The 24,507-nt window shown below is 41.9% G+C and overlaps 1 protein-coding gene across 5 annotated transcripts in view; it reads right to left on the reverse strand.

Moving 5' to 3' along the window:
* TLN2 (talin 2) overlaps nucleotides 1-24,507 on the reverse strand; it is a 457,102-nt gene that overhangs the window by 191,642 nt on the left and 240,953 nt on the right. For all 5 annotated transcript variants that reach the window (XM_060097246.1, XM_060097247.1, XM_060097243.1 and 2 more), the window contains 6 exons: nucleotides 18,927-19,098; nucleotides 16,886-16,983; nucleotides 15,421-15,550; nucleotides 14,453-14,605; nucleotides 12,542-12,684; nucleotides 10,420-10,547 (listed from right to left, as the gene is read on the reverse strand). In XM_060097246.1, the coding sequence (XP_059953229.1) occupies nucleotides 10,420-10,547; nucleotides 12,542-12,684; nucleotides 14,453-14,605; nucleotides 15,421-15,550; nucleotides 16,886-16,983; nucleotides 18,927-19,062 (788 nt within the window). In that variant the 5' untranslated portion in view covers nucleotides 19,063-19,098. The remainder of the gene's footprint in view (nucleotides 1-10,419; nucleotides 10,548-12,541; nucleotides 12,685-14,452; nucleotides 14,606-15,420; nucleotides 15,551-16,885; nucleotides 16,984-18,926; nucleotides 19,099-24,507) is intronic.

Genomic DNA, 24,507 nt, shown 5'->3' on the forward strand with positions numbered 1-24,507 from the left:
AGGAGATATGGAGACATAGGTATGTGTATAACTGATTCACTTTGTTATAAAGCAGAAACTAACACACCATTGTAAAGCAATTATACTCCAATAAAGTTGTAAAAAAAAAAGATTGGCAAATGAATGCTTAAATTGAAAGTTAAAATATAGGGTTTCAGAGAGGTAGTAGCATAGATTCTTTACTTTAATTAACTTTTGGGGATTATCCAAGCAACAGTAAACCATGTCGATACAGGGTTTTCCACTACTAATGGCTGCCGTTTTACTGAAAGGCAAACAATGTTTAGGGTGTTTTACATGCATAAATAGATTAGTTAAACTCTGACAAAAGCCCTTGGAAGAAAATATTCCAATATTCCAGTTTCTTATATATGGAACAGGAGGTTCAGTGACGCTAAGTAAGTTGTCCACAATCATAGCCAACAACTTAAGCCTCCTCTGTGGGCTCCAGAGACCATGCTCTTAGCTACTTAGCACCCTGGTCTCTCCAAGCTACCCTGTGATCAAAAGACGTATCATGTGATCAGTATTTGAGAATTTTCAGACAAAGAGAGGAATAAAATAACAGAAACACCCAATCAGATAATGGTAACAATGACCATAGTGGTGGCAGTCAATTTTTTAGAAATGCCAAGAGGCAGTGAAAAAGGGAAGGGGAATTTAATAAACACATCTAGAGGAAGAGGGATCTGGATTCAAATACAGCCATTCACTGAAAACTTCATTTTCTTATATAAATGTAAGCTGCTTCTATAAGTTATTCCAAGAGAGGCATTCTAAAGATGTTCTCCGGTCTGAAATAAGTACACAAGTACGTGGGAGGCAGCCATGATTTGAGGAAAGGTTCTGCTTCTCATCTGTCCCAGAACTGTCACCTAGTAGTCACACCACCACGGGCAACTCACCACCTCTCTAAGCTGATCTTATCACCTGAAAAGCAGATAGGATTCCTACCTAGGAGTGTTTTTGCTCATATGAACTGAAAACAATGGCTTGCCCCCTCATTCCTGGGGAATGAGGGCATCAATATGAACACACAAACAAAGCAGTGAAGAGCACATGGTGGAGGAATAAAGGGGAGGGAAGGTACCGAGGTACAGCAAGGACAGTATCACCCAAAAGACACTGGAACACCCAGGTTTCCTGAGCCCAATCTTTACGCTCAACCACCAAATGAGTAACAATAACATCTCAAATTTGGTATCACATAAAGTTCTCAAAGTGTGGTCCCAAGACCAGCAGCATCAGTACTACCTGGGAACATGTTAGATGTGTCCATTTTCAGGCTTTGCCCCAAACCCACTGAATTAGAAGCTCTGGAGGTGAGGCCCAGTAGTATGTTTTAATAAGCCCTTTGGATGAGCCTGACATATGCTAAAGGTGGAGAACCACTGGCCCAGTGGGCCGAAAGCTCAAATGATGAAGTTGGATACACTGAATTTAAATCCAGACTCAAAGATGAAAATGTGTGTGACTTAGAGTATTGGTCAAGTCCTGGATAACTGAGGTGACGATGTAGGTGGAAGAAAGCACTGGATGAGTTGGAAAATAGTGACAGTGGCAAGAAGTGGAGAGTGAAGACAGCATGGGGAAAGCACAGGAACGGGTTTGAGGGCCTCAGTCATACAGTAGTTCTGTGCTCCTGAACCAATCCCAATGCCCCTTAGCGTAAGGACGGGAAATCGTCCAGAGGCTCAGACACAGCTCCGGGCTAGATACATTCAGAGGTTCCTGGTTTGAAAGTTCTGGAGTCTGATAGTCGTTAGGGAGAGAGACATCAACCTCAGGAGACTGCTGCTAGGAGGAAACAGTGAAGGCACCACTGATGGTCATCACCACCCCAAACTGATGAGAGCGCTCCAGGTTGTCAGGGGCACGTGACAGAAGCCAACGATAGAGAAGCTAGTGCACGGGCAGTGGTGAGGAATAGGAGGTAAGACAGAGTTGGTGAGAAACGAAGCTGAAACGCTTGCTTCACTGTTAGTATGAAAACAGAATCTACAGCCAAATTATTCTGACTAAAACGCACAGAACAACTCCAAAGGAGGAATATGTGTCTGAACAGATGCCAAGAGAAAAACTGACTTAAGACTTCCTACTGTGTCAAGAGCTTTGCTTGTTGACAGTAGAATTATCTTGAGTTTGTGGGGAGAAATTTCCAAGTTCACTCTAAATTCTTCCTCAGAGATTCATACCCTGGGTTGCTGTGTTTTCTCAGTGAAATACTTTTGGGGAACACGCCAACAGGATGAGGGGGCTACGGTAATCTAGCAGGAGGGAGGTTTCCTCCACCTGCTAGCTCCCTGCCTGCCTGCACCCAACCACTGGACCATTTCTCCCTGTGACATACAGAGTCACAGAACCTTTCTGTCTGACCTCCAAGGCCCATTAATTTTGCCTTTACCACATGGTATATATCCAACCTCAGTGATCACAAGCTTTTATCACCTCACACATAGACTACTGCAACTGACTTTTTTAAAGACACGTTAACTGTGAAAACATTAGAAATATAAAGAACAGTATATACCTCAATTTATATACCTATCATCAAGGATAAATACATGTTACCATGTTGTCATATTTGCTTTATGATTCCTACTTCTCCTTCTGTTTGTAAAGAACACATGACAGATTTAGCTGAAGTCCCACACCATCCTTCTTTCTCTCCCTAAGGGTCGTCATTTTCCTGAAGGTAATTTCCACACATATTTTATCATGTTCCTACATCTCCTTATATCTATAACACAATGTATTCTGTTTCTCATTGTATTTTTAAATTCAACAGATTCATCTTCTAAAATATCTTGTTTCCTCTGTAAAGTACTTTGCTGTTTTCATACATTAAAAGTTGTGCCCATCTGGGACTTCCCTGGTGGCTCAGTGGTTAAGAATCCGCCTGCCAATACAGGGGACATGGGTTTGAGCCTTGGTCCAGGAAGAGTCCCACATGCCACGGAGCAACTAAGCCCGTGCACTACAACTACTGAGGCCACCCGCCTAGAGCTGGTGCTCTGCAACAAGAGAAGCCACTGCAATGAGAAGCCTACGCACTGCAACGAAGAGTAGCCCCTGCTTGCCGCAACTAGAGAAAGCCCACGTGCAACAGAAAAGACTAAATGCAGGGCTTCCCTGGTGGTGCAGTGGTTGGGAGTCCGCCTGCCGATGCAGGGGACGCGGGTTCGTGCCCCGGTCTGGGAGGATCCCACGTGCCGCAGAGCGGCTGGGCCCGTGAGCCATGGCCGCTGAGCCTGCGCGTCCGGAGCCTGTGCTCCGCAGCGGGAGAGGCCACAACAGTGAGAGGCCTGCGTACCACCAAAAAAAAAAAAAAAAGACTAAATGCAGCCAAAAAACAAAAAATAATAATAGTAAATTAATTAATTAAAATATTTGTGCCCATCTGAGAGACATGAAATGCTATCTCCTTATCGATTTTGCATTCTGGATTGCTTATGAGGCTCAATATTTTTCCCTGTCTTTAGAAGTCAGTTGAATTTCCTCTTCCCTCAAGTGCCTATTTGCTATCTTGACCTTTTTTTCTTAGAAGGACTTATTTCCTTTTTCATATTTTCTGGACATTAATTTGTTCTTGGTAGTATGCACTACAAATATACAAATCTCTTCTTTCATTCTGGGGCCTCACTCTTCATTTGGTAATGTCTTTTGCCTAGTATTTTAACTTTCATTAAGGCAAGTTCATCAACCTTTAGAACTCTTAACATCACCCTACATCAATAATGGAGTGTTTTAATTACTATAGCTCTCTAAGATATTGGGATAATTGTGTGAGTCCTCTATATATTTTCACACAAATACACACACACACACACACACACACACACACATTTTTATTTTTCACAGTCCTACAGGTGAATACCATGGTTGTCTGGATCTAGGTGGTAATAAGCTGTCTTTATGTATTGATCTTTCTTCCAGAGACTTTCCTTTCTATTAATAGTTCTAATTAGTTTCTTCATAGATTGAGTGAATTATCTATGTAGATAAACCTATCACCTACAACTAATGACAGTTTCATTCTTCTAATCCTGAAATCATTTCTTTTTTCTTTCCTTATTGTGTAATTTACTTATTATTTAATATCTGCCTCTCTGAACTAGAATATAAATTCCATGAGGGCAGGAATGTTTGACTGTGTTTTACACTGCTGTATCCCTAATGTCTAGTGCCTATAGGTAGAAAGACATGTAATAAATTACTTATTGAACAATGAATTTTGCATTCCTGGAGAAACCAGTTACAAATTGCAGTTATGTATAAACACATGTCATGCTGGACTTTATTAATTTACAAATTTTAGGGAAGGCATCTATATTGAGTTTAAAAGTGTTACATGGTCTGTATACAATTTTGCTATCTTAATTCTACTAGCTCCAGGTTAAGGTGACCAGTTTGGAGGTTTTCTTTCTTTTTTTTCTTCCTCTTTCTGTTCTCTGAAATAACCTGAGCCTACTTTTTGTTTTGTTGTTTTTTCATTGGTATATTTTAAACCACTGAGACTATTTCTTTCAAGATCATAGATCCATCCAGATTTTCTAAATATCCATTTTTGTCTAGATTTTAAATATTTTGGCTTCAAGTTTTCATTTCATTCTCTTACGATGTTTAAAATCCCTATCTGAAGTTCTGTCCCCATTACTAATAATGTTTATTTTTGCCTTTTTCTTCTTTTACTTGATCAAACTTACCAGAAATTTACATATTTTATTAATTTTTTCAAAGAAGCAGCTTTGGGTGTTGCTGATTCTCTCTATGATTTCTATTTCATTACTTTGTCTTGATTAAAACATTTTCTTTCTTCTATTTTGATCTTGGTCTACTTATCACTCCCTGAGGGAAGTATGTTAAATTATTCCACTAAAAGCATGTATCTGAAATTCTCCTTGTTATACTGTCTGTTTTTCCTTTTTATATTTTAAGGTAATGTTAGATGCATACAGGCTCACACCCTGGCGAATTAGCCTTCTATCTTCATAACAACCTTCTTTGTCTCTACTTATGCTTTGTTTGCCTTACAGTCTATTTTTTGTGACACTGTGTATAGCTTCTCTAGCTTTGATTTAACCAGTTTCTTGGTACACCATTTTATGCCTTTAAACTTTCCTGTGTCCTTAAACTTTAAGTATGTCTTATAGAAATATTATAGAGCTGAGCTTTAAAAAAATTTCATCCAATGAGAACCTCTGTCTATTAACTGGTTAGTTTGATTTACTTATATTTGCTATGATGCCTAAGATATTTAGAAGTATTTCTCAGATCTTATTTTGTACATTCTATTTACTGTACTTTTTCTGGCTTTGTTTCTGTAAACCACCTTGTACAACTCCTACTGTATTGGTCAAGTTGTTGGTATCACTCCTCCATTACCATCCTGCTCCCCATGACACACACACACACACACACACACACACACAATCTGGTTTGGAAGTTCTACAATCTATTTCTATTCTTTTAGGCTAGCAATATTTCCCCAATATTTTATTATGAAAAAAATCTCAAACTCACAAAAGTTTAAAAGAATTATAGAGTGAACATTCTATACCCATCACCTACAGCTATCTAAAATTTTATCACATATACTTGATTTAAGGTCTAAAATTTATCAGTGTATTTAATATTCTTTGATACAATAAGCCATAGAAGGCTTTGACTCTGATCACTTCTTTAAAATTGAAGTATAGTTGATTTATAAAATTATGTAAATTTCAGGTATACAACAGAGTACACCTTAAAATTTTTAAGTTTACAATTTTTAAAGATTGTACTCCATTTACAGTTATTATTAAAGACTGGCTATATTCCCTGTGCTGTACCATATATCCTTGTAGCTTATTTATTACACATATAGTATCAGTAGTCTGTACCTCTTAATCCCCTACCCCATCTTGACTCTGATCACATTGTAAAGTTTTCTACCATGTTTTTAAAGGGCCTAAAGTTAGTCATTATTTTAATAGGTTTCATTGTTGTTGCTGTTTTAAGAGCTAATTCTTTAGATTTACCTTCTATTTTGCCAAATTCTTCTGTCAACATTGCTTCTTGCACTATATTATTGCCACATTTCTTGAAACAATTCACAGTAGTCCCCAGAGCCTGCAACTTTTGGAATCCTAAATAGATTCTAACCATCCTGCTTTCAAAGTATAGTTAAAGGTTAGACCTTGTTGAAATTACAGGCACGTTTTGGCTCTCCAAAATAACAATTTCATATGTTTATCACCAAGTAGACTGTAGCCTCAAAAACAGCAAAGAATTAATCTACAATATCCCTTGTATCTTCCCTATACCTGGCACAACAGAACACACATATGAAGTCCTCAGTGAGGTACCACATGGCATGCTTTCTGCAAGCATTTTCTGAACACAGGAGAGCATAAAGAATATATATGGTTACTAGATTGTGTTGGTTACACTTTATGCTCCCATCAAATGATAACATCTCCCTCCCTAGGACTCTTTGGAGATGACCTGAAGAAAAGTGTCATGTACGTAAAGCACATCAGATAGGATGTGGGAGAACTGGCTGTTTCCTGGCTTCCAGCTTCCCTGGTTCTGTTCCTTATTTCTGTCCCTATCTCTCTTGCACCTATTTTCCCCATCTACAGAGCAGATGGGGGACACTAAATAATCCTTAAATCCCTGAAAACTCTGAAAATCTTTTAGTCTCTGCTTTAAATTTTTCTAAATAAACACCTTTACTAAGGTGGCACTGAGTACAGAAATCATTAAAGGGTCTAAAGAAAGGTGAAAAAAATTCTCATAAAAAGGTCCATAGCAACTACCGTATGATCTAGCAATCCCAGTCCTTGGTGTATATCCAAAGAAATTGAAATCAGTGTCTTGAAGAAATAACTGCACACCCATGTTCACTGCACCGTTATTCACAATAGCCAAGATATGGAAACAACTTAAATGTCCTTTGACGGATGAACAGATAAAGAAAATGCGTGGCAGATACATACAATGGAATATCATTTTGCCACAAGAAAAAAGGAAACCCTGCCATTTGTGACAACACAGTTGAACCTGGAGGGCTATATGCTAAGTGACATAAGCCAGACAGAGAATGACCAATCTATATGGTCTCACTTACATGCAGAATTTTTTTAAGCCATTTTCACAGAAACAGAAAATAAAATGGTGGTTTCCAGGGTCAGGGTAGGGGAGAGGTGAAAAGGGTAATGTAGGTCAAAGAGTACAAATGTTTCATTTATAAGAAGAATAAGAATCTAACATACAGCACGGTAACTATAGTTAATAATATGATATCGTGTACTTAAAAGTTGCCAAGTAGTTAAGCATTCTGACCACACACACACACACACACACACACACACACACACACACACAAATTAACTATGTAAGGTGATGGATGTGTTATTTTGATCTTGGTAATCGTTCTATATGTATACGTATATAAAATCATCAAGCTGTATACTTTAAAAATATAGTAATTGTAGTTGTCAATTATTCCCAATTATTCCTCAATAAAGCTTTTTTTTAAAAGGTCCATAGTATGCTGACTTTGAGCACAAGTGCTGAACAAGTTTTCAAAAAATTAAAAGAAATAGAGTCATTAAACATACTTCCATGTACCTCACCCTTAAGCTATGTGACTAAAATCTCTGCCTGGCTTTATCTTCAACCAGGCTCTGTGGCAAAGTCCAACCTTCTTTTTTTTTTCCCCAACTGAATTGTTCAAAGCCAATAGTATATATGAAAGCTAGATGGGGAAAAACAAAGGCTGGCAGACACAGCTCAGCCACAGTCACTAGGGACAGCCCAGGGATATATCGCTGAACAGTCTCAGACTATCCAACATACAATCAGGGAAATGTGACCTTGCTGTTTTAATTAAGAGGAGACGAATATCCTCAGGAAGTTCTACCTGTAGTGTACGTGCAATAATATACACAATTAAACATCTACATTAAATGAAAATCCCTCATTACCTAGACTAGATTTGGTCTAATTAAAGAGAAAATCAAATTCATATGGAAAAATAATTGCTACCAGGCACAATAAGCTTGTTTTAATCTGGAATCTGAGTAAGGATACACATACACTAGGGGCATGAGCTCCATCCCATAATCTCAGAAACAAAAAAAATGAACACAATTGCTTAACCTTGACGGCCTCACATTAAGAGAAAGAACATCTTTAATGGAGTGTAGGTGTGCAGCATTCGATAGCGCATAAATTGCAGGAGACAGTGTAAGAGAAATACCAGTGCTATCACGCTGTCTGTAATCCCTACACAAGCAGTCGGTGGTGTAACAGTATTCGCTGTGATGTAGTTATCACAACCAGTGACATAGCAAAGAGACCAAAGAACCTTGCGATCACATTTTAAAGTACTTTCTTAATCTTGCTGCATATTGGGAGACCAGTGAAAAGAGGCAACTTTGCCCTCCAAGTAGGAATCTGTTTGTAAATCCCAGTGTAAGGAGTCAGAAGCTACCTGCAGAAAAATTCTATGTCACTGTGAACAAGCCACATCTCCTCTCTCTGCTTCTTCTTCCACATCTGTAGCTTAAAATATACCACTTTCTCAATTCACAAAGGGGCCCTGGGAATTATCTGTCCAAAAGCTCTAAAGAAAAGGCACACTGAAATGACCATGGCAGCCTCATTTTTGGCCCCCAGTGAATGGCTACATGTGGATCACCTCCTCATCAGGGCCGGATAGGCTCACAGTTACAAAAGCCTAAAACTAAACATTTTATTTTTAAAATTTTGGTTCATAAATCTTCTCTTCATTTTCTCCTATTCTTCATCAGTCACTCAAAGAAACAAACAAAATATGTTTCCTCCCTCCAGGGCTTAATAATTCTTGGTGTTATCAATTTCCATGGCCATAATCCACAGGTTTATGACACAAAATGTATCTGAGGGACCAACTGTGAGGTTAGAATGTGGCAAGGTGAAACTAGTATAAGCTTGTGTGCATGTGGTTTTCTGAAAGGCATCTGGGGTGTCAGGACAGACAAAGGCAAGCTTCCGTGACTCCTGCAGGAAGGAAGCCAGACCAACTGGGTAGAAGTGGCCCTGAGGAACCCTTGGCCATATGACTCGTTTGGAGAACACAGAACAAAGTCAATGACAGGAACCTGCTCAGAGCCAGTCTCAGTCTCAAGGTCAATACGGAATACTGTAGGACAAAGCACCACTTTAGAAAGGCTCCCCAGGATTCATTAACACAAGGGTAGAGTTTTTTTTAGTAACAACTCAGTTTAGACCCAACAGCGTGCAGCCCAGGCATTCTCTGCCACTAGGAGAGAAGTCAGATTTCCTTTTTACCTTAGGGCACACGCTGGTCCCAACTACTTTCCACCAAAGTGAAAGTGAGGTCAAGGGCCAAATAAGCATTTATGTTATTCTCTCCTCTCAACACACTCAGACACAATACAACAGATGACCTACTCTATGCATCTCACATTGGCGTATCCTACAGAAAAGCTGATGCCCACCCACCCCAGTTGGCATTCCTGTCAGGGCCCCACTACAAGCTGCACTCTAGGTGAGAGCATGATATTGACCAAGTTAAGACTTTCTGCAGTGATTTTTTTTTTTGGCTCAGCCAAATGTTTTATCTGATCTAAGAAGCAGCAGAAGAGAGAAAAGAAAAGGTGGGGAAAAACAGATAAAGGAAAGAAATGTTATATAGACAAAATCCTTGGAAAGCCCAGACCAAACAAGGGAAAATGAACTCTGACAAACAGCAGCCTCCGTATGGCTGGGCTTGTCTGCTGGGCATTTCTAGGAAAACCAACCCTAAGGCCCACATTCGGAGGAGCCATGATGAATCTGGAGGGTTAGCTTTCTCCTGAACCCGTAAGTATTGAGCCACAAAAATTACCCCCATCATTTTATAAAAGAGAACCAAAGACCAGATGGAAGAGTGGAGCCAGTATTTAATGTATGTATCACACTTGCAGAGCAATGAAGATTTCATAAGATTACAGTAAATGATGTGAAGCTCTCTCTTTTATACCCTGTTGTAATATTGGAGGCTTAAAAAGATATTGAACATGACAAAATTTGGTCCCATTCCCATAGGAATATCCCAAGGAGCAGGGGTTTCAGAAGATGGGGGAAGTGAGTTTCTCGAGTCCAGAAATACCCTGGACAACACCGTGGAGGGATGCCACAGACCCTCTGGTCCAGAGGAAACCACATCCTGCCTGAACGTGGAGCAAGTCATCTTCAGTCATCCCAACCCTGAATTTCCAGGCCCCTTGCTTTCCCCGAGGCTCACAAATTTCATTATATATTGAACCGAGTAAAAGCTAACAATCTCACAATTTACTGAAACCAGGGTGTACACACATGGCATAGCTAGCTCAAAAATAAACAGTGAAGAGAAAAGAAGGCAAAAAAGAAAAACAAAAGGTCACTTACTCCAAGAATCCAGGCTTGTGTTTATGTTCCACATGAGGTCCAAACTGAATCTGGGCTTGAAATCCACCAAACTCACAAGCTTTCTCGAAGGAGACAGGGTGGGAGCCATTCAGGATATCATCCCGAGCCTGCAACACAAGAGGAAGCAAAAAGCATCACGAGCTTGGAAGGAACAACACATTGTCTCCATTGCCATGTTCCCACATTCCAGTGTACCCTCTCTGTGGAACAAGGGGAAACATGCCAGCCAAGCCAGAGTGAGGCATTCAAGACACTGTGGGTGATCGTAGCACAGCAGAATTAAGGCAGGGACTTCCCTGATGGCGCAATGGTTAAGAATCCGTCTGCCAGTGCAGGGGACACAGGTTCAATCCCTGGTCCAAGAAGATCCCACATACTGCAGAGTAACCGATCCTGCAAGCCACAACTACTGATCCTGCGAGCCACAACTATTGGAGCCCGCGTGCCTAGAGTCAGTGCTCCGCAACAAGAGAAATCACCGCAATGAGTGGTCCACGCACCGCAACGAAGAGTAGCCCCCACTCGCCGCAACTACAGAAAGCCTGTGCACAGCAATGAAGACCCAACACAGCCAAAAATAAATAAATAAATTTATTTATTTAAACAAACAAACAAAAAATGAATTAAGGCAAAAAGGAAAAGAAGTCCTTGCCCCAAATTGCCTATAGATGGAAGGCATCAGCAATGCCCAGTATATTAAAACTGAAGCTTGAGTGTAATCTAGGGAGGTCGAAGTGATCATGAAAAATATAGAGGCAAAGGGAAATCCTTGTATAATGACCAGATTCATAGATGGGGAAACAGAAATGCAATGTATTTTTTATGACCCTAAAGGATAAAGCTAACAGAAAAATTATCTAGAAGTAAAATCAACCCAATCCCCATCCCAAAATATAGAGAGAGAACAGACAAGAACTCAATACTGCAGACATTTGGGGGAAATGATCAGCAAATGCACAGTCCTGGAATCAGGAACCCACTGCACCTGAAGTCCTGTTCCCGTTTCCTGACCCCTCACTGTTGTTGCTATTTATTCCTTTTCTTTGTCTCTCCTTTCTCCAGTTAAATGACCCCTAGAGTACTCTCAGATGGACACTCTAACCTATGGCGCTGAGTCTTAAACCAACAACCATTTTCTTATTGCCCTGATAGCTCCCTCCCTTCTGGCCTTCTAGCCTATCTCCTCCCAGACCTCCTTCCATCCACTAACTCAGGGGTCAGCAAACTTTTCCTGTAAAAGGCCAGAGAGTGAATAATTTACACCTCTGGGCCATGTGGTGTCTGTCACAACTACTGAACTCTGCTGTTGGAACATGAGAGCTGCCATGGACAACACGTAGACAATTTTGTGATACAGAAGGGGATTTACCAATGTGCAATACATAAATGAATGAGATGTGGTTTCAATAAAACTTTATTTATAAACACAGGCGACACTGTGGCTGCATTTTGCTGACCCCCTGCATTATTTCTATAAGCTGATAGGCAGATAAATAAAAGGAGAGGAAAGGGAAAGGAAGAATGAAAGAAGTGAGTGAGTGAGTGAGTGAGAGAGAGAGAGAGAGGCAGGGGGGAGGGAGGGAGGGAGGGAGGAAGATGTTTTCCTTGAGCCAAAAGAAACCTTTGGGACTGTCTAGTGCAAAGCCCACATCTTACATACTGGGTAACTGCAACTCAGATAATTTGAATGATTCGTCTGAGTTTAAACAATTAGTTAATGGTAAAAACATAAAAGGTTACTGAGAGAGTAGTATCTTTCAGTTAATAAGAAGTACTGATTTTCTGACCAATAACCATCCTTGTATTCTAGATGCGAGCTACGAAAGCTATAGTGCGTGTGAAGTGATGAGCCAGGTAAGTGCTGTGAAGCCAAGCAGAGAGACACAGTAGTTGCCACGAGGACCCCACCTGGGAGGCCAACAAAGGCCCACCTCTGGATGGCTAGCTCACAGTGGACACCAACCTGTACCACAACCCAACCTGACTGGAAAGTGCATGTCACAGACACGGTGAGAGCCGGAACCCAGCTCCTGCCCACAAGCCACAGCCAGAGCTTTCGGAGAGCTCACCAACCTCAGCGTCTGAGCATTCAATACTGTACCTGAACATAGAGCAAGTTCAGCTGCACGGGGTCTCTCGAGTCCACATTCTGATCAGAGTAAAAGAACTTCCGTCTAAGCAGCAACGTTTCATTTTCATCTACTCCTTGTTCTCTGAATGTTCGGCTGTGATCCAGCCAATTTACTGCAACGCAAGATGACATATGAAAGAACTGTGTCGATTCTTCCTCTTAGTTCAAGGGGATTAACCAAAACAGCAGTGTGATGCAGACGTGGATTTCTAGGATGCTGATATTCAGTTATAGTTACTTCTTAGATTAGATCTGAGCTTTTTAACTTTGCAGAGTAACTGCACAGGTACCATATGACACATGAAAAAGCAAATGAGGGAGAAATCTGCAGCGACTCCTCACTTAGTAAAGCCCCAGAATGAATCCATGTGCCTTCCTTGGGGTGGTGGGATAAGGAAAACAGGGCTTTATGCCAAGACAGTCAAGTTTGCTTTTCCTTTTAAGTCAAGGCTGGTCTTTAGTCTGATCAGGTCAAATAATTTATAAACTCTAAGTATAATGAGTTACTACCTCTGACCTTAAGTAGAAAAGAGGAGGAAAATGAAAGTAATTGGGGCAAGGAGAGGACAGGCCACTAAGGGGTTGGGGAGGGTAGAACCTTGCCCATGGCACACCTGGAATCTCACTCATTTAGAAAACACTTCCCTGATACCTAGGTGCAAAGGGATGGATCATTCCTCTGCACTTCCCACAGCTCTCATTCCTACCTCCTCCCCGGGCCTAACACACACATTGTGAGCAAGTATTTATTACAAGCCTCAACTTTGGCACAGGGAATGTGTTGGATGGACTCATCTCCCACAGTACCTGGAAGAGCATCATGCACAGTATAAAAATCCTCAGGATTTGTCTACTAAGGTCTCATTTGGAAAGAAGTATGCAACTGTAAATCAAATGAGGTGAGAGAGAAAGAGAGAATGGAGAAAGGGTCAGAGGAAATGAAAGCCCCACGGAAGATCAATAAACATAATGCCAAGGATGACATCTTCCCAATGCAGCACTGAGAGAAAGAACAATGAAGGAAAGAGGCTGGGAAGGTCTGAGTGAAATGTGCATGAAGTAAGATCCTTGGGAGTGGGGTGGCGTCAGGCAGCCAGGTGCACAAAGCACAGGTCTGGGGGATACATGGGGTATATATACTGGCTTTCCTGTACATTATTAGCTCTGTAGCCATAGAAAAGGACCTTCCTACGATAGAATTATATTACTATTTCATAACCCCTAAGGAAATAATGGATCTAAGTAATGATCATCAATGGCTGTTAACACCACAAAAAAGGAAACAACCAAATTCAACTTTCTAATGGAAGTACACAACACCACATAGGAGTCTTTATTTTTAAACACACATACACACACACACACACAAATCTGATCAAGCCTCCAGATATCAGGAATTAAAAGGGACAGATGAACATGTTAAATGACACCACAGGTCATCTAACAAAATCCAGGAGGTAGAAAATTCTATACAAGTAACAATCTGGTTTCTTCCCCTCAAAAATTATAAGGCAAAAATAAAAGAGATGGAGGGAAACTCTTGAGACTAAAAGAGTTAAACAACCTATCATCCAATCTTATTTGGACCCTCTTTCAAACAAACTGTTAAAAAAAATTCTTCAGACAGCAATGGAGAAGATGTGAACACAATGTGTACATTTCACCTTAAGAGATTACTTTTGAGATGTGAAATGGTATTATCATCCCTTTTTTTTTCCCTTAAGGGTCTCTATCTTTTAGTGACACAGACCAACATGTTTGTAGATGAAATAAAACAAAGGCACAACCATACACTCCTGCCCTGGGTCATACAGATGATGGGAGAGGAGTGAGGCTCGGCTGACCATGTGCCAGCACCACACCTGCTCTTCAGACACTCACGGTCATCATCCGTGTGAAGCTTGGCCTTCAACTTCTCCATCTTCCTCTCGTCTCGTAACAGCGTCCTGTCTTTTTTTAATGTACCCGTTCCTTCTTCTTTCTTTTCTTCAATTGTTTCTTGGATTAAAGAGTATTCTTCATAGTTTGTAATTCCTAAAATTATCAATTAGGTTATAATGGTCAGTGATTACATTGCTATCAACTCCTTTCATCCTGGGGCCTATAATACTCCGAGGAGTCCCTGGGGGCAAAAGATAGGAAAGAAGCCTTGCCAAGATGAAGGTCAGGGTCACCCAGGGAGCAAACATCAAGTAACCGGCCACAAGGGAGGATCTTCAGCTAGTTAAGTCACACTCAAATGTCATGTTCAAGTCTCCTGACTAATTTTTGAGTAATAAGAACAAAGTAGAGATCATACAGAGGAAGGCAAGACAATGTGAAGCAAGCAGTGTCCGAAGGAGCTGGGCTTCCTTTGCATGATGAGGAAACTAAGACAGGCAAGGCCACTTTCTGAAGATATTCAAGAGGCTTCATATAGAAAGGAGAGACAGACTCGTTCTGAGGAGACTAACAGAAGCCAGGAGAAAAAAAAGATGCCTAAGAATTGTACAGGCTGTCCCCACGAGTTTTCAGGAGAGATCCTGGGTATCAGTGATGCTTACACAGAATCACAGCCATGGGCAGGAGACTGAATTATATGATTTTGAAACATTACTTTCAATTGAAAACTCCTATTGTTTTGGAAATAAAAGCTCTCACTTGTGACTCAGTGAGAAGTTCAAGTGTTGACCATACCAGTTAGTGGGTTTGCAAATCAGGAAAATGAACACGCTCTCTTGGGACTGGGCCAAAGTCAATGTGTTACAATATATTCAAAATTGCTAGATACCCAAAGGGGGTGGAAAAAAAGAAGAGGCATATTATTAAAAACAAAACAAAATCCAGAAGCTCCGCATGTGTACACTTACCTATCCTGCTGCAAATAGTAACCAGGAGTTCTCCAACAGTCTTGGAGTCATCCACCATCACTGTTTTCACAGATCCATCCAGCATCCGAATTTTCTGAGGTCTCTGTTTTTTTTTATATTCCAAAATATCCTACAGCAAAATCATACAAACATCTCACACTGCGTGGGAAATGAGGTAATAAACTTGGACACTTTTCTTTAAAAAATGACTTTTCCCGAGCACCCTCTGATTTCCTCCTTCTAAGTTTTCATGAGATTTTTGCCACTAATACAGAATCTCCAGTGTTACAAACTGCTTTCATAAAGACTTCTTTAAAATCTGATAGTAAAATTGCACCTCAAAAGTCCTACTTATAGTTCATAGTTACTGAAAACTAACCTCTGTAAAGTGAAAGTAGCAGAAGTCCTCCTGAAAGGCTGAGAACGGTCTGCTATAATGAGAATTAGCAGAGGAAAATTCCTACTTGTTTTTTAAAAAGTTTGTAGTGTGCTTCTTCAATGACCTCTTACATAGTTATAAGCAATTTTTAATATATATGTCATGAAGGACATAAGTAATACCCCCATAATTCTTCACAGTAGTGGTGTATCACAGTGAAAGTGGTTTTCTGCCAATAATGGCAAGACCAAACAGGCGTAATAAGTTTGAGAGTTATGTCTAAATAAGAGACTCTCCTTTTACTACACTTCTTAAAAAGAGAACTATGGAAGGGAAAATTAATGGCAACTCATACTTTGCTCTTGCTTATGGAGTACTGACCAATCCGATGTGTCTATTCCGTAAACCAAAACCCAATATATTTCAGAGGTTAAGCTAATATTGTGTTAGTTTCAGGTGTACAGCAAAATGATTCAGTGTTGTATATATATGTATATATATATATATATTTTAGATTATTTTCCATTATAGGCTGTTACAAGATACTGAATATAGTTCCCTGTTAACACGTTTTTACTCATTATTTTTTTCCTACTTCCATAACATAATTTTTTATTGTTACTGTTACTGATAGTTATTAAACTCATATCTAATGTGAACTTTTTTATAAAAGCAAGACACTGATTAATATTTAATTTCTGGCTACCTTTAGGATTATATTTTTGTTCTCTCTCTATGCTTACTTTCTATCACCAGTCACCAGGGTACTTCCTACATACTTATGGGAAGATGCTATGTTTCATAACTACCAAGTCCAACAATGGCATGTAGAAACAGCTTAAAATCATTACCTCATGCTGCTTTAATTACTTTGTAGAGTTTCAAGAATTTGAATTGCTGATATTTTCTATCACTAACCTGGACGGCCTTTACAAAGTATATTACATCAAAACTATTAATAAAGTGCCCTTGAATCAAAATAGGTTGTTGAGTCTCTCTTTTTCTTTGAAGCATAATCATGTTAGCTTCTATGGAAGGCCTAGGGACAAAGTGATGAAAAAAATAAAAAAAAGATCAACAGCATACCCCATTTCGCAACATGTAGTAATCCAGTGTTCTGCCTGCTTCCAGCCAAATTCCTTTCCTGGGGTCTTCATCCGAGAGAAACAGCCCATAGTCAGAAGCTGGAGGAAAAACAGAAAGAAAAATAAAAAACAAAGTGATGATGACGCCATCACTGACTTCCAGGCTCTTGAGTCTGCTGACTTGGCAAGGGGTTCTCCTTCACTAGAGAAATACTTCATTCTGACAACATGGGCAGCCGCTGGGACTAAAGCAGATGGGGAGGAATGAGAGCTGAACTGCAAAACCAACACCCACATACAAGGGTCATGTTTCTTAAAACAAGTGGGCAGCAGTCGTGTCTAAAATTTAGGGAAACGCCGAGAACAAAGTGGTCCAAATTTCCTTCTAACTGAATTGGGCTTTGTTTCCTATCACATGCTATAAAAGCCAGGCCAAGAACCCAGGAAGAATGGTAAGACAGCTGTGGAGAAACTATGCACGTAATCACTCAAGCTAAGGCCACTTAAGCAAAGAGGGGCCGATGGAGCCTTGACACTTGGAATAATCCCTCCATCACCCCCACATAGCATTACAAAATAAAAGGAAGAGTTCCGTGTGAGATGAAGTCGCTGCTCCCCATGCCACCAAATTATGAGTAAAGTTGGAGAGTTAGGGCTTCCCTGGTGGCGCAGTGGTGGGGAGTCTGCCTGCCAACGCAGGGGATACAGGTTCGTGCCCCGGTCCGGGAAGATCCCGCATGCTGTGGAGCGGCTGGGCCCGCGAGCCATGGCCATTGAGCCTGCGCGTCCAGAGCCTGTGCTCCACAATGGGAGAGGCCACAACAGTGAGAGACCCGTGTACCGCAAAAAAAAAAAAAAAAAAGTTGGAGAGTTAAACCCTGTGTTCTTCACAGAAATCCTTTAATCCGACCCAGGAAGTATAAGCGGGTGGAGGAAGGAGGAAAGCAGTATCATTTCCTGTCTCAAGACCTCTTTCTTCCTAAATGTGATTCAAGGAAACCTCAGAGACCCAGATGAGGGCCAGAGATCCTGTTGTTTCTTAGAAAAACAATTTCAAGATCTATAAAGGTTTGTATCTTCACCAGAGTTTTACAGCAATCCAACCCAAACAAAGTTTTAAAAATCTGGGAATAAACAGTAACAGAAAAGTAAAAACACCAGATATGACTGGACAACCAGATCTTGAGTACGGTTGGGAATGTGGACAAACTTTATTTTGATTTTTGGGTAATCTAGAAATAACAGTGTTTTGAATAATATAGATATTGCTTTTGGACCAAAAGATTCGTGCTTTTGTGAGTAACAGATCTTTTCAAGAAGACCCAGGCCTAACAATAGCTATCTATGAATGTTTGATTTTTATGATTCCAATTTTTAAGGGAAGTTTTATTCCATTTTCACACTAAAGGCTTATTAATTTAGGAGTAACCCCAATTTCTCAAGCATTAAATACTAAATAAAAGAAGGAAATGTAGAGAGAAGACAAAGGGAAACGGAAAATAAAATTGTATGAATGACTCTTGTTTAAACTCAGATTAACAGTGGTCAGTGGTTCAACCAAACATTAAACAAAACACGTATCAGAAGTATTTTTTTTAAGGTTTAAGACAAAGATGATAAAGCCCCTGCAAAGTACTTGAAATATAAGGCTTGTCCTGGGTCCTGATGGCTGTTCCAGTCTTCTTCAGGCTGCTAGCAGTGGAAAGTTTTCAGGCATGTGAAACAGTGCTCAGGATATACAAAAGCGTTAACTGTTAGAGTAGCTTCATCTGTACTCTATAGGGCTTTAGAACAAAAAGTGACTTGTAAACAGAGCGCAATGCTGATGTATGGAAGGGTCATGACAATGATGATGGGTCGCTGGCAGCTGTGATCATTGTCATTACAAGTCTCACACAGGAGGCAAGTAATGTCCAGGATAAGAAGACATTTCATTTGAAACATACACACCTGTGTACCACTCAGAGCCTCCGTTTCCTTAGCTACTAAGGGAAAAACATACAAACACATTTCAAGCAGCCAGTAAATAACCAATGGCCTACCTTGGCCAGTTTGTGCCTCGGGTACCCGTTCCCGAATGACTCGACATGCATCGTACACCGCCGTCGATGGTTCAAACTGCATGGTCTTCACCACGTTGCAGTGGCGGACACAAATCTTTAAGGACAGGGCCACCATTTTTCCAGATGACTTGAGGACTCTCACTTAGAATGTCTGGGGAACACAAACGAACAAACCGTGATGTTCGTGATAACTGTCCAGTAGAAAAAAAAGTTAGACTCTGAATCAGCTTTAAAAATCGAAAGAAAATAAAATGGCAATTAAAGAGAAGGCTCCGGATAAAAACGCAAATTAAAAAATAACTTTTGAAAACTTGAGAATAGGACAGCAGCAGTCGTGGAGTTACCATTATCACAGGGTGGCAAAGAGAGCCCCTTGGAAGGAGGGAACCACAGGAGTTCACCAAGGCTCCTTCCTCAAGGCTGCTCCCTACTTGGTGTTTCCCCAGGGAGAGTGGCATTTCCCAGGTGAGTGCCCTCCAGGTGAGAGGCAGAGTGTCCTGGGAGCCCACTGCTGTCTCCTGGCAGTGCCTGTCAGCACCCTCAGTTGCGGGGCTCCCTCCCCAGCAGCTCCTGGGCACAGGGAAGAGGTACCTCTGCCCTCTGGGGTGCTTCTCATGGCCAAACTCCACCACATCTTGTACCAGAAGACCTGGCTTGGAGGCCCAGCCTCATCGCCAGGAGACAGCCAACTGGCCACTCTGCTTCCATTTCCCTGCAATCAAGGAGCCATACGCTGCTATCTGCCCTTCATAATTCACAGAAGAACTGAATCCTGAGGGGACCTCAATGCCAGGCCAAGGCACAGCCATCACTAATGAGGCCAGAGTGGCTTATCTTAAACACCCGGTGTGCCAGGCAGCTTCAGACTCTTCAGGGGTCTCAAAGTGAAGAAAATGCCAATTTAGTTGTTCTTTCATTCAGACAAACGCCTGGGATATTTTGCTTCTTATCCAGCTCAATGGCTTTAAAAATAGATAGGTGCTAAGGCTGGGTTTGAATTATTTTGTAAAAGCCTTCTTTTAAAATTTTAAGTCCAGTCATTTAATGCATTTTCTGAGTTGGTGGCTTCTGGGTGATTTCAACTACCTGCTCCATTCCTTGGCCAGAAACTTACCCCCCAACTCAGGCCAGCCTCTATCAATGCACGCCTTGGACACAAGAGGGAGGCATCTTCCCTGCACCTGAGAAACCAACACAGGCTTACCCAGCTCACTGTCATCCTGGCAACCAAAATAAGGCATTTCACAGTGAGTAGCTATTAGAATCCTAGAGCTGCATGGATAACAAATCCCCAGAAGTTTCAATCTCACACTCCTTTCTCGTCTTTTATTAGAGAACCTAGACGTAGTAAACCTGGACCACAGCTCCCTCTGGGAATGCAAGTGCTAAGAAGCAATCAGGTGGCCACAGGCAGAGAGGGCAGTAGGCTGACCAGGGGTGGGAGCTTCTAAGGCATTGCTTCTCAGCAAGCTTCACTAACCACTGGCTTCCTAACATCCAGTGACTATAGTCACTTGGATACAGAGGACAGTTTTCAACAGATGCTCTGGTATCCATGGGCAAGGTGTGTACACACTCTCATGCAGCAACCATTTACGCTGTCCAACTGTAAAGTCATTGTGACCTCTGCTTAGGTTCCGCATAAATTTGGCCCATGAAAACACGAAAATATTTCTTATTTGAGAAATGTCAAGGTACACTTCTCAACAAACAATAGCAGTATTCACTGACAATCTGCCCTAAACAGAATTAATTTACTACAGCCTGGGCAGTGACTAGATTGAGTTGTTCAAAATATCTGATGATTTTCCACCTACAATATTGAGGTCTTGTAAAGCCACATACGTAGGCATCCCTCGGAGATGTCGTGGGTTGGGTTCCAGACCACCACGATAAAGTGCATATCGAAATGGAGTGAGTCGCACGAATTTTTTGGTTTCCCGGTGCATATAAAAGTCATGTTTATACCATACTATGGTCTATTAAGTGTGCAATACCATGATGTCTAAAAAAACCAAATACATATACACTATCAGAATATACTTTATTGCTAAAAAAATGCTAACCATCCTCTGAGCGATCAGCAAGTCGTAACGGTTTTGCTGGTGGAGGGCCATGCTGACTGACCAGGGTAGTAGTGGTTAAAAATGGGGGTGGTGGGCTTCCCTGGTGGTGCAGTGGTTGAGAGTCTGCCTGCTGATGCAGGGGACACGGGTTCGTGCCCCAGTCCGGGAAGATCCCACATGCTGCGGAGCGGCTGGGCCTGTGAGCCATGGCCGCTGAGCCTGAGCGTCCGGAGCCTGTGCTCCGCAACGGGAGAGGCCACAACAGTGAGAGGCCCAGGTACTGCAAAAAAAAAGGGGGGGGGGATGGCTGTGGCCATTACTTAAGACAGCAACGTCTTGTGTCGTATTGATTGACTCTTCCTTTCACAAAGGATTTCTCTATAGCACTTTTGATTTCCTTCAAGAACTTTTCCTCTGCATTCACAACTTGACTGTTGGGGGCAAGAGGCCTAGCTTTCAGCCTGTCTTGGCTTTCAACGTGACTTCCTCACTAGCTAAATCATTTCTAGCTTTGACTTCAAGTGAGAGACGTGTGACTCTTCCACTTACTTGACCACTTAAGAGGCCACCGTTGGGTTATTCGTTGGTCTAATTTCAATATTGTTGTTTCTCAGGGGACAGAGAGGCCCAAGGAGAGGGATAGAGATGTGGGAACGGCTGGTCAGTGGAGAAGTCAGAACACACATTTGTCAGTTAAGTTCCCTGTCTCGTGTACGGGTGTGGTTCAGGGCTCCCCAAAACAATTACAATAGTAACATCACAAATATAAGAATGAAAACGTTTCAAATATTGCGAGGACTACCAAAACAGGTCACAGAGATATGAAGTGAGCAAATGCTGTTGGCAAGATGGCGATACTGATAGACTCGTCTGAGTCAGGGTTGCCACAAACTGTCAATTTGTTAAAAAACAAAAAAACACAGTCGCTGCAAAGCACAGTAAAGCAAAGTGCAATGAAACAAGGTATGCCTGTAAAATGCTCTACCCAACTCTTTTTAATAGGCATATTTAACCAACCAACTCTCCAATTTGAAGAAATCAAACTGTATGGTATCACTTATACGTGGAATCTAAAAAATAATACAAGTGAATGTATATGCCAAACAGAATCAGACTCACATATAAAGTAAACCAACTTGTGATTACCAAAGGGGGAGGGACAAATTAGGGGTATGAGACTAACAGGTACAAACTATTATGTACAAAATAAACAACCAACAAGGATATACTGTGTAGCATGGGGAATTACAGCCAACATCTTATAACCTATAAGCTACAGCCATAACCTACAATGGAGTATCATCTGCAAAAATACTGAATCACTATGCTGTACAGCTGAAACTAAAATATTGTTAAGTCAACTATACTTCAATAAAAACACAAATATAAACTCTAGGGATAAATTGACAAATTCGCTGGGGCGTAAATCACTCCATGGGTTAGTTTTTCCCCTGCAGCTGGTGACAACTGTGGGGTTTCCTGAAACGGTGAGATCCCATGAGCATAGCTGGCGATAACAGTCAGTGGGAAACTTGATGACATCAATGGGTGCTGTTTACACAACACAGCAGAGAGAGTGAGATGGTTAGTATCTTCCATCCCCTGAGAACAGGAAGTAGTCCAGTATAAGTATCCCTGCATGAAAGCGTCCCTTCCCAGGCTAATAACTGGACTTTCTGAAGAGCAAATGAATGGTCCCCGTAGCCAAGCAGAGAAAGACTCAATCGCCAGGAAAGGCAGAGCCACGACACGGGGCCAAGAGCAGAACTGAGCAGCAGGACAGACCATACGGGAGGGCTCAGACGGACATAGAAGACACAGAGGGGAATGAGGAGAAACGGGCAAATTGAGGAACGGGGGGCTGCAGGACAGAGGGTGCAGAATCAATGAGCAAACACGGGAGAGAAGCCCAGAGCATGGGGAAGCAGAAGGCAAGAAGAGAGGCAGAAAAGGTATGAGAGGGAAGGAACATGTCTGTCCAAAACAACTGGAAAAATGAAGAAGCCATTGACTGAGGGGGAGGAAGCTGCTGGAGGCACAGGTCTGGGGTGAAAAGCTGCTAATGCATTTCTCTGGGATGTGTTCAGTGAGAGGTGGAGCACAGTCAAACACAAGACTGGAGATTCGATGCGGGGTGCTGGAGTGTCCCCATGGTCAAGTCTTTGGGGCTAGAAAGATCATCTAGGGAGTGAGCGCGAGAGGGAAGGGACCTGAGGTCTGGGTCCTGGAACAATGTTCTAGAATCAGGACAAGAAGGAACCCGCAAGGAGACCTAGTGGTAGGGGAGGGAGGAACATGGAGAGAGGGTGGGACCAGAGGAATGTGCCTCAAGCAGGAGGGAGAGATCACGTGTGTCAAATGCTAATCACAGTTCAGGAAGAGGGGGGCTGAGACAGGACAGCTGAATCTGGCTGCTTGGAGGTCTCTGGCAGCCGAGAGAAGAGCAGGGGTAAGGCCAGAGCAGCAGGTCTACGAGACAAGTGAGGAGGGGGGCTGGCCCAACAAGTACAGAGGCCTGATGGAAGGGGTGGGGGAACAGGCGGTAGCTCTGATTTACGCTTTGAAGGCTTTTTATCTAGAAACAATCCACCACGTGGATGCTGCAACCTCCCTTTCTAGCCAGCATCTATACAGACCTGGTTTCCCCTTATTACGGCCCTGGGGGCAGTCCCAGGACAGCTAAGTGTCCTTGCTGGAGGCAGGTGCCTCACCACACAACACCGCTGCCCGTGTGTGTGAGAGGAGAGGGGAGGAGAGGGTGAGTCTTGGTTCAAGCAAAGGGCGCTGGACTAGGAGTGTGTGGTCCAGGTTCAGTCCCAGCCTGTCGATGTCTCGGACCTTCTCTCTCTGCTTTTCAGAGAGCAGGAAGCCACCAACTCCCATGAAAGGAGCCTCCCGCACGTGCTGCTTGGCCAGCTCCTCCCCTGTTCTCCTTATCCTGACATCTCACAATGGAGGCCACTATCCTTAGCTCACGGCAGACGTTGAACGGAAATAGGGACACCAGAGATTTATTTCGCGGTCTACCATCTCAAAACAACCACTGCGAAAAGCATCAGTTTCACTACACAGGAACACGTTACGCAAAAAGACAAAAAATCCACATCAGTCACTCTGAACGAGCTCTGCACGGTCGTCAAAAACTAAAAGGCTCCAATTTCTTCTACTTACTCTTGGCTCTCTGTTTTATTATGACTCAGTGTTCCCAAGTATGAAAGCATGAAACAAGACCGACAATTTCCTGCATGGGAATGTTTTAAAAAATGCAAATTATGCACATAAAATGCTTTATAAAATTATGTATAAAGCCAAGGTACTTTTCCTACTATCACGCAAGAGGATCCCCCCACAGAAAAACCTCAGTGAGGTCCGAATCCAAAGTGGATGGCGATTTAATCACCATCCCACGGGGAGCATGGCAATGAGCTGTTTCTAGCCCTCCTCTCGACACAATGAGAGACGTGCAGAACAGACATTTGTTGGAATAAAGTGTC

The sequence above is a fragment of the Mesoplodon densirostris genome, chromosome 4, assembly GCF_025265405.1.
Source record: "Mesoplodon densirostris isolate mMesDen1 chromosome 4, mMesDen1 primary haplotype, whole genome shotgun sequence".
Classification (NCBI taxonomy): domain Eukaryota; kingdom Metazoa; phylum Chordata; class Mammalia; order Artiodactyla; family Ziphiidae; genus Mesoplodon; species Mesoplodon densirostris.